Source organism: Nannospalax galili, unplaced genomic scaffold (assembly GCF_000622305.1).
Source record: "Nannospalax galili isolate Female #2095 unplaced genomic scaffold, S.galili_v1.0 scaffold646, whole genome shotgun sequence".
In the NCBI taxonomy this organism is placed as follows: domain Eukaryota; kingdom Metazoa; phylum Chordata; class Mammalia; order Rodentia; family Spalacidae; genus Nannospalax; species Nannospalax galili.
In genome coordinates, this window is record NW_008355279.1 from 1,091,187 (window position 1) to 1,102,632 (window position 11,446).

Sequence of the window (11,446 nt, forward strand, 5' to 3'; positions counted from 1 at the left end):
TTTTTGCTGCTAACACTGAGATGTTGACGCATGCATCTCTAATCTATATTTGTCTGATTATTACTAGTCATACTTGGTTGCACTCAGATCCTTGGCACACTGTGTATGGCTATAAAGTCATCAGGTAGATTTCAATGGTAATGTTTATCACCTCTACTAATTAACATGAAGTAATTTTTATACTTCCTCCTCAAATATGTCTTTTTAATTTGTTGATTTTTTTGTGTGTGTGTATATCATAAAGAACATCACACAAAATCTTATTCATCTATATACCCACTTCCCAAATGACAATCTCCCATAGTGCCCCTCCACTGGAGCCCATATACTCTGTCATCCTTGTTACTGTCCACTGTGTTGTCTGTGCCTCCAGCCATTCCCCCGTGCTTGTTCATCTGCTGAATCTAGTCAGCCTATCTAGAGATCCTTGTTTTAGGAAGATCAGCTGTACTTCATCAAGCAGCAATCAGTTGTTAATATTCCTTTGGATAAGATTGGGGTCTGCTGTTCATTTTCCTAGTTTTATGCTGGGTTACTGTCTATGAGTCTTTTGGGCCACCCTGGCCAATAACTCAAAAGAAGGTATCTCCTGTCTGGCATTGTTTCTTGTTATGTAGCCTTTAGCTATACATATGGACTCTTAAAAAATTATATTGACCTCATTAATCTTTAGTAATACTTTCCTTTGGTCTATTTAAGACCCAGATAAACCAATTTATTTTTACTCTTAAGGTCGTTTGAGGATCTGTTCCTCAGGGGTAACATGGGCTTGGGAAGAGCCCCTGGCTCCATTCTTTTACCAGTTCCATCTATGTGAAGATAAGTCAAAGGTCCTGCTCTACCATTGTTGGCTTCTCTTGGAAGCATGGAGGAAATGATTCCTCTGTGTTGACCCTCCTCTTTATAGACTGGACACTGGTTCAAGTCCATCTGGTGGGGTCTCCATGGCCTCCTTGATCAAGAGGACAGGTGACTCACCACAGTTACAGGACATTTTGAGAGATGCTCATAGTCCCCTGGAACTTAGTCGACCTAGGAGGGCAAGGAGCAAAAACTGTCCTTTATGTCCCTCCGTCCAAATTAGTATATGCCTCTTGGTATAGCTGTTAAATATCCAAGGTTAGTTCCACCACTCTGGTACTTTTAATGTTTTCTTTTTTTTTTTTTAAGATTTATTTCTCTGTGTGTGTGTGTGTGTGTGTGTGTGTGTCTGTCTGTCTGTCTGTCTGTCTGTCTGTCTGTCTGTCTCTGTCTATATGTTCATGTAGGTGCCCTCAGAGACCAGAAGAGGGCATCAGATCCCCAGGAGCTGGAATTACAGGCCGAGGGAACTGCCTTATGTGGGTGCTGGGAACAGCAAGAGCAACAGGCATCTCTCTAGCAGTGGTCTTTTTTTTTTTTTCCCCCCCACTGTTCTGTAGGAGTTCCTCATATTTTGTAGATAGTAAGCCCTTTTTCACTTACTTATTTTAGATATATTTTCTTTCTATCAAGGTTTATTCTATAGACATAGCCAAGAAATTTTAGTATCTTTTTTCCATGTGGTTTTTAATTCTTAATTTTAGTGTTTTGCATGTCTTTAATTTTTAAAAAAAATTATTTTTATTTTATGTGTATGAGTGTATGTATGTAAGTGTACCTGTTTCCTGCAGAGGTCAGAAGTGGGTGTTGGATTCCCCTGGAACTGGAGTTACTGATAGACAATTGTTAGCTGCTATGTGGGAGCCAAACTAGGGTTCTCTGTAAGAGCGGCTAGTGCTCTTAACTGCTGAGAAATCTCTCCAGCCCCCATGTCTTTAATTTTAATGTCAGATTTTTCTGGTTTGTTGTTGTTGTTGTTGTTTTGTTTTTTGGTGGGTTTTTTTTTTTTTTTTTTTGGTCTTTTTTTGAGACAAGGTTTCCCTGTAGCCGCGCAGCTGGCCTGGATTCTCTAATGGAGACCAAGCTGGCCTCAAACTCAGAGATCCACCTGCCTCTGCCTCCCTCATGTTGGAATTAAAGGTGTGTGCCACAACACCCGGCTTTTCTATGTATTTTTTTATGATTTCATTTTTATGCTTGGTTTGCAAATCCTTCCTGATGTAATACAAGTTTTCTCTTAACTATTTATCCTAAGGCTTTTAAGTGTGCTTACAATTTAAATTTTCCTATTGAGGTCTTTAATTCACCTGAAATTTTACCTATATAAATAAAAAGGCTCTAATTATCATATGTATGAGTGTGTAAGTAGTTGTGCCAACATGTTTATTGAACAGGGTTTTGGTTCTTCTAGATTCCTCCTCCTCTATTATGTTCCCCTATGATAATTCCATACTGTTTTGGTTATTGTCCTTTATAAGATCTTGTCAGGACAGCTGTTCCCTTATTCAGCTTGAGAATTGTTCTACCCATAGTCCTTTAAAATAGCTCCCTAATATTCATTTTAGGATTGCATTGTTATTTTTCTTTGAAGAACTCTGTTTGGGCTTTTATTGATAATTCCTTCAATTTATAAATTGGTTTAAGAAGTTCTTTAATCTTTTCTTATCAACTTACCTACAAACATGATATAGTTCTTACTCTTGTTTTAATGTTCCTCAATAGTTTTGTAATTTTTGTTGTATATCTTTTGTTTTATATATTTCAGTTAATTTTTATTGTAGTTGTGGGCTTTGTTTTTTTGCTGATATTTGTGGACTTTACTAACCCATGTCCAGTAACTTTTATTAATACTAATAGTTTATATGTATTTTCTCTTAGATTTTCAGTATATTTTCATCAGTTACAAAGAACAATTACTTCCTTTCCCATACCCATTTTCCTCTCTCATATTTTAATGTCCTGCCATGATGTCAAGGATGATGCTGAATAAAAAATGTTATTAGGGATTTTAAATGAAATGCTTCTCTTGATTTTGTTTGTTTTGAGCTTTGACTGGCCTAAAACTTGCTTTTGTAGACTAGGCTGACCTGGAATTTGAGGTATTCTTTGTACCCCTGCCTCCTGAGTGCTGGCATTGTGGGTATGGGCCACCACACATGGAAAACTGTAATATTTTATTGAGTGAAATTTGTTACAGGATATGGGTAGATGTGGATGAATCAGGTTAACATCCTTTTTAATTCTTTTGTAAAATTTTTTATTATTTTTATTTTATGTGTATGATTGTATTGCCTGCACGTATATAAGTGCAGCCATGTCATGTAATGCTCACAGAGGTCAGAAGAAGGCGTCAGATCTCCTGGAAATGGAGTTATAGGCAGTGGTTAGCTGCCATGTGGGTGTTGGGAATTGAACCTATGTCCTCTGCAAGAGCAATCAGTGCTCTTAACCGCTGAGCCATCTCCCAGCCCCTTTAATTCTTATTTTCTTAGTATTTTGTTGTATTTTAAGTTGTGATGAACATTAAATTTCAAAGAAACTTTCTGAATTTATTGAAATTGATCTTTCTCTTTTACTCTGTTGATATATCAGGTTACATTAAAAGGAAATGTTATTTTGTGATATAAACTACCCTTCTACTCCTTGAAGCAATCCCTTCTTGGTTACATTTTAATTGAAAACTAGATTTATTTGTTTTGTTTTGCTTTTTGAACATTGATATATCAATTTTTCTAATTTGTTTAAAATTTTGGCTTTTTTTATAATTGAGAAAGATCCATACTTTTTCCTCAAAAAGTTGAAGGAGTTCAACTTTTCTTTGAGAATTTTATTACATTTGTGTGTAGTAGATTTAAACTACTGTTTTTCATCTAACACTTTACATTTTTATGTAATATTTCCTAAGTTGTAAAAATTCTTAATTACACAAATTCTCTGATAACTTCTAGAATTTATGCAATTATTTTAATGCTTTTGCATTTTTTTGTCATCTTAAGGTCACACTAAGCATAAAGTAGAAGAAGCACTTATTAATGAAGAAGCCATTTTGAACCTCATTGAAAATAGCCAGACTTTTCAGCCTTTGACTCAGAGACTGAGTGAAACGCCAGTTTTTAGTAAGTAATAATGCTACCATAAATAATGTAGTATTTTAAATTGGTTAAAGTGAGTTTTCTAATTGCATTTTTTTCTTCCTTTGATTTGAAGACATAAATGTTTCATATTTAGTAGATACTGAGTATAAAAGTATGGTCACATTAAATCAGGTAGTTTTGTATTTTGTTTTTTGCATAGCTTTTTCTTTAGAAAAAGAAAAAACAGCTGTGAAAGAAACTTTCCTTGTAAACTACGTTTTAGAGAAAACCATATTGTTTTGATGGTAAAATGAATTTATTTTTATTTTTCCATTTTTTGTGTGTGATGTGTATATGCCTATTTTTGGGTGTGGGTGAGCATGCATGTATGTGCGCATGCATCACACTAAGTATAAAGTAGAGAATAATCCTTAATTGCTTTTATACCTTACTCCTTGAGGTAGGGTCTTTCTATCAAACCTCGAGCTCTCCAATATAGCTAGTCTTGCTAGCCAGTTTGCTTTGGGCATGCTCTGACTGCATTCCAGAGGTAGAATTACAGGCAAGCTACCATGCCCACCAAGCATTTACATGGGTTTCTGGAGATACACACTCTGGTCCTCACCCTTACAGAATAAGCACTTTTAGTGCTGTACCATCTTCCCAACTCCAAAGTGCACTTATTTTAATACTTTCCAAATGGAGGTATTTTAATAAAGCTATGACTATTCTATTTTCATAAATTTCACATTAAAACCATTAATTTTGGAGTACCATAGCACATGACGTTTATTTCTGAGTATTGTTGCATTACTTTAAATGGATTTTCATTATCATTATAAACCAATTTTTACTTTATGCTTCTTATTTTGCTTGGTGTAATCAATGTTACCCTTCTTTTCTTCTTCACGTCCATTTAAAAGTTTTTATGGTATCAGATAAGATCCCAGCTCCATCTGCTTCCCTCTCTATGTTATCTACATTTTCATATGTGTGGAACAGAAATTGACTGATTAAAGTGTGTAGTCACATTCATAAAGAAATCATCCTAAGACCACATTTTTATTTTATTTTGAGGTTTGTAATCTCAAATCTTTTATTTCTGTATTTAAATTAATATCTATACCAAAATATTTTAAATTACGTATTAATTACTTAAACAATAGTTAAGAGAGAAGCATAGAAAAAAAAATTGAAAAAGAGTATGAGTGGCATATTCCTAATTCATCATATTAGCCAAATATATCATTAGCAGACATAATTTCACCTTGCCTAAAGTCCCAAAAACAGCTTAGTTTTATCAAAGATCTGATAGTACAAGGCAGGAAAAATGAAGCTAATTATAATTTTAGGTTTATAAAGAGGATTATTGCCAAAATGACTTTTAAGCAAATATTTTTATATTGTATTTTATAGCATGAATAAACCCAGTTCTCTTTTTTAAAATTTTAGGGTTTTTTGTTTTCTTTTTGGTGTTTTTGAGATAGGGTCTCCCTGTAGCCCCAGCTGGCCTAGAACTAGCTTTGCAGACCAGACTGGCCTTAAACTCACAGAGTTTAAGATCTGCCTGCCTCTACCTCCCAAGTCTGGGGTTGTGTGCCACCATGCTCAAATTAAAAAGTTCTGGGATTAAAGGCGTGCGCCACCACACCCAGTTTAAGATTTTAGTTTTAATGTTTGTCTGTGTGGTGGTATGTAGGTGTCCATGGAGTCCAGAAGAGAGCATTGGATCCCCTATAGCTGGAGTTATAGGTGGTTATGAGCTGCCTGAAATAGGTGTTGGGACCAGAACTGGGGTCCTCTGCAAGAGAATTACAAGCTCTCAGCCGCTGAACTGTCTCTTCAGCCCCTGAACTAATTTCTTAAACATCAATAAAGGAAACATAAAACTTGATATTTTAGGGCTGGAGAGATGGCTCAGCAGTTAATAACACTGACTGTTCTTGGAGAAGACCCAGGTTCGAATCCCAACTACCCACATGGGAGCAAACAACTGTCCGTAACTCAAGTTCCAGGGTATCCGACAGCCTCTTCTGTCCTCTGCAGGCATTGCACGACATGAGTGCACTTACCTACACTCATGCACATAAAATAAAAATAATAAAATATTTTTAAAATTGATATTTTAGTGAATGGGGGAATATATTACCTCATTTTACAGAGAGAGAGGTTGTATAGTAGATTAAAATATTTTATTTTATTTATTATTTTGTTGTTGTTTGAAACAGGTTCTCCCTATAGCCACAGCTGGCCTGGAATTTACTGTGTAAATCAGGCTGGCCTTGATCTCATAGAGATCCACTGTCTCTGCCTCCCAAGTCTGGGGTTGTCTGCCATCATGCCCAAGTTAATTACTCTGTGTGTGTGTGTGTGTGTGTGTGTGTGTGTGTGTGTGTGTGTGTGTGTGTGTTTGTGTTGTGTGTGTGTGGTTTTGTTAATGCTTTAAAAAAAAAGTTTTATTGCAGTGAATTTTTTAAATTGTGCAGTCTTTGCCATTATCTAATTTCAGAACATTTTCATTATCCCCAGAAAAACTCTGTACTCATTAAAGACAGTTTCTCCCCATTCCTCCCCTGAGAAACATTAATTTCTCTTGTGCTAGGAGATCATATAAAAAATGAAATCATTTATACATTATCTTTTGTATCTTCCTGCTTTTAATTAACATGTTTTCAAAATTCGTCCATGCTCTATCTTATGTCAGTGCTTTGCTTTTTCTTGCTCAATAATATTCTGTCAGCCATATAATAATACACTTCAATTATCAGTAGGTAGATATTTCAGTTGTTTCAGATTTGGGTGGTACTATACCTATAAGCTGATAGGATTATTCATGCACAAGTTTTTGTGGAAATATGTTTTCATTACTAGTTATATATTATGACATGATTGATACCTACAACATATAAAGAACTCATAATTAAACACTAAAAAATGGAATCAATAAGTAGACAAGTATATTGGACAGTTCTCAATAGAAGAAATGCAAATGGCATATATTTATATTTACACACACACACACACATATATATACGTTTAACATCCTAGTGCCAAGAAAATGCAAATCAAACTGCATTGAAATTTCATCTCATCCCAGGAAGAATGGCTATCATCAAGAAAACAAAATACAATTGGACCTGTCATCCCACCTACTCAGGAATTTGATGCCCCATGATTGCAAGTTCAAGGCCTGCCAGGGATACAGAGGCCCTTTGCAAAAAAAACAGGAGGGGTTGGGGGTGGGGGGGGAACAGAACCGAAGGGCAAGAAATGTAGTTCAAGAACAGAAAAAAAACTAAAAACTAAAAACTAAAAACAACAAAGCTGTCGTTAATGCAGGGGATAAAGAAACTTAGTTTTTTTAGCACAGCCACTATGGAAAATATGTGGAGCTTCCTTAAAACACTAAAAACTAGGACTGGAGAGATAGCTCAGCAATTAAGAGCACTGACTGCTTTTACAGAGGAGCCAGGTTTGTTTCCCAGCACCCACATGGTGGCTAACAACCATCTGTAACACCAGTTCCAGGGGATCTGAAACCTTCTTCTGACCTCTGCGGGCATTGCACAACACAGGTACACTTACATATATGCAGGCAATACATTCATACACGTAAAATAAAAATATTTTTTAAAAAACACTAAAAACTACCAAGGATCCAGTCATATCACTCCAGGGTATATCTAAGTTGTCATACAACAGCTACTTGCACATTCATGTTATTGACACATGCTTAGAATAACCAACAAGGCAGTCTACATGTCCACCAACAGATAATGAAAATGTGGCTTTTATTTACAGTGTTTTAATTAAACCATAGAGAGCTAACATATGGAACTAGAGATCATCATATTTTAAAAAATAAGCCAGACTTGGGGCTGGAGAGAAGGCTCAGAGGCTAAGAGCACTGACTGCTCTTGCAGAGGACCCGGGTTCAATTCCCAACACCCACATGGAGGCTACAAACCGTTCTTAACTCCAGTTCCAGGAGAATCTGAAGCCCTCTTCTGACCTCCGTGGCATTGTATGACATGCTTGCACTCACATACATGCAACCAATATACTTATACACACAAAAATAATAAATAAAATATTAAAAAACTATAAGCTGGGCATGGTGACACATGCCTTTACCAAGGAGTCAGGAGGCAGAGTCGGGAATCTCTATGAGATTGAGGTCATCCTGGTCTACATAGCATGTTCTCGGCCAACAGAGGCTAAAAGGGAGATCCTGTCTCAATCAAAAATAAAAAACCAAGCAAGTAAAAAATGAATATAGGACTAAGGAGATGGCCCAATCGAAACATTTATTAAACAAGAGGAATGGAGTTCGGAAACCCAGAACCCACATATATGCCAGGTGAGCATGGCAGTCCACTTGTAATTCCAGCCTCGTTAGGTAGAAATGTAGACCAGGTTGTCCTCAGTCTCACGGAGATCCAGCTGCCTCTGCCTCCCAAGTGCTGGGATTAAAAGCATGCGCCACCACACCTGGCCACATTTAAATACATAATTCATAAGGTAATTAACTAGCATTATGTTTTACTTAAAACCATATTTTCTTTAATGCTCGTCATGCCTAAGTAAGAGCTTGGATACCTTTTTTAATAAATATCAATCCATGGTTCCTACCACAGAAATTCAGATTTAATAGATGTGAGATGGAATCTGAGAATCTTCATTTTAATAAGGTCACTAAATCTTCTAATGTAGTTATTCTATGGATTTCACTTTGATGGGAGGGCTATGTCACCAACATCTGAGCCTTTGAACCAATTATATTCTTCTAGTGTCAGCACTGATCATGTTATTTTATAATTGATCTCAAATGTTGGATTGTTTGGAAATGTTAAGCAATTTGTTGGTGATTCCCTCATTTGTCTTTTAGTGAACAGTAGTCCTGATGAAGCTTTGATACATCTTCTTGCTGGTTTGGAAAGTGATGGATATCAAGGGGAAAAGAATAGGATGCCATTACCATGTCACTCCTTTGGAGATACTAAAAATCCCCAGAATAGTGATGATGAAGAAAATGCACCACAGATTGAAAAGGAGGAACTGGAGCTTAGTTTGGTGATGTCCCAGAGATGGGATAATGATATTGAAGAACATTGTGCCAAAAAGAGGTAATTTTTTAATTATTTCAGTAATTCTAACAAGTACTTTTTGTCATCACTTTACTTCAGTCAAAAATTGTTATTCATATTATAAAATGTCTTGTGCGCTAAATTGACTTGAAAAAACCTTTTTAATAGTGACTTTTTTTCATGTAGCATATACTTAATACAGTATTAACACATGAGGAACAAATGAGTAAAATTGAGGTTCTTCCTTATATTAGAATTTGATAAGAATTCCTTCTGAATTAAACTGTTCATGAGTCTAGGAAGCAGTGTATGGTGGCAGCTTGAAAAAAGCAAAGAATCTCAGAAGCAAACATTCTACTGTGCTTTTAAGAATAAATTGGACTAGAGAGATGGCTTAGCAATTAAGAACGCTGACTGGGGCTGGAGTGATAACTCAGTAATTACGAGCACTGACTGTTCTTACAGAGGACCTGGGTTTGATTCCCAGCACCCATGTGGTGGCTAACAACCATCTGTAACTCCAGTTCTAGAGCAATCCAATGCCACCTTCTGACCTGCACGGACATTACGTGACACAGGTGTACTTACATATATGTGGGCAATACACTCATACACATAAAAATAGTAACATAAAAAATAAAAATATATTTTAAAAAACAAATTGGCTGTTCTTGCAGAGGACCCAGGTTCGATTTCCAGCACCCACATGGCAGCTAACAACTGTCCGTAACTCCAGTTCCAGGCTATCTGACACCCTCTTCTGACCTCCCTGGGCATTACACGACACAGGTGCACTTACACACATACAGGCAATACACTCATATGGCGGTGCCAGCCGGCCAAAATGGACAGTACCTGTATCTGAGGGTCAGGGAGCAGTCAGATCAAAGGCTTCCACTATTGCAGGTGTTGTGAGGCTCTCCATATAAACATATTCCTCCTAATAAGGCAGATTAGATACTGGTGTGCATAACACTCAGTAAACAAGCCTTGACACAGCTGAATGATTAGCGGCTCCCGACATATCCCCCTTCCTTTTTATTTCTATAACCCCAGATTATGCTATATCTGGGACAGAAGAAGGACTGTTTTAGGTTGTCTTCTGCTAGAGTAAAGCCTTCCCCGTCATTGGCACGTAGCTTCCATCAGCTATGCCCTGTCTTAGGTTGACTTTGTCCCAGATGATCTTACCCGTCTTTGACTACCGGCCTCTGTTAGGGGAGGAAGTGCAATCTCATATCATGCACAGCTGCCTTGACTTGCCACAGGCATAAATAACTTTACTGCCACCAGATGAAAACAAAGACAGGAGGAAAAGTATGTAAGGTGGCTCTCAGCCTTTTTAGAATATCTGCCACTGCTTACAGGGTGGAAATGCGGACAAAATTTTTTGTTTTTTCTATTTAACACATTGACATTGGTACAATATCCACTTTGTCCCACAAGCACACTTATTTTTAACAAAATAGGCAACCCGCTTCCCAACCCAAAATAATCATCAGGTGTTTTGAAGCAGGCTGAGCAATTAACCAAGAGTCATTCACAGTCACTACTATCTCTTTTTTCTCCCATATCACGGGGTGCAATGTTGTGGATCAGGAACATAAGTCCAGTATAATTTAGCCACAATCACTTGTAGGAACATCATCATCAGCCACGTCTGTCTTCTCATTCTTTTCTACTTCTTTTTTCTTTGGTGCTCGTCCAGCAAACCTCACCAGCCTTTCTGACAGCCACCTGGCTCCATCAGCGTCCTGTGGGAAAACACAAACATGCCCTCTTCCCCATATCAATACAGGGTCGGGGCCATTCCATTGTCCAGTTAAAGGATCCTTCCACCTGACTTGGGCATAGGTATCCTGTGACTGAGGATGCCACATTCTGTCTGCCACAGAGCAGTCATTTTTATCCAAATTCAAAAAATTTACAATGAAAAGAGCATGATGTAAAAGATTACTTGGTGTCTGGGGATATAACTCCCCTTTTCTTATTTTTTGCAATTGTGTTTTTAAGGCACCATGAGCTCTTTCCACTATACCTTGTCCTTGTGGGTTATACAGTATCCCAGTTTTATGCTGAATGCCCAATTGCAAACAGAAATGTTGGAATCCCTGACTGGTATAGGCAGAGCCATTATCTGTTTTTATAACGTTAGGGATACCAGCTATGGAAAAGCAAGTCAAGCAATGAGTTATAACATTTTTTGTGGCTTCCCCTGTTTGTGCAGTAGCCATAATAAAGCCAGAAAATGTATCTATCGTAACGTGTACATATCTTTGCCTACCAAAATCTGCAACATGAGTAATGTCCATTTGCCACAGTTGGTTAGGCTTCAGCCCTCTAGGATGAACCCCATAATGAGGAACAATTTGTGTTTGAGGACAAGATGAGCATTATCGCACAATTTCTGTTGCAGCTTCTTTA

The 11,446-nt window shown here is 37.2% G+C and overlaps 1 protein-coding gene across 2 annotated transcripts in view; it reads left to right on the plus strand.

The window, feature by feature from the left end:
• Rev3l (REV3 like, DNA directed polymerase zeta catalytic subunit) overlaps nt 1-11,446 on the plus strand; it is a 171,754-nt gene that overhangs the window by 69,665 nt on the left and 90,643 nt on the right. For both annotated transcript variants that reach the window (XM_029555725.1, XM_008852401.2), the window contains 2 exons: nt 3,858-3,977; nt 8,824-9,061. In XM_029555725.1, the coding sequence (XP_029411585.1) occupies nt 3,858-3,977; nt 8,824-9,061 (358 nt within the window). The remainder of the gene's footprint in view (nt 1-3,857; nt 3,978-8,823; nt 9,062-11,446) is intronic.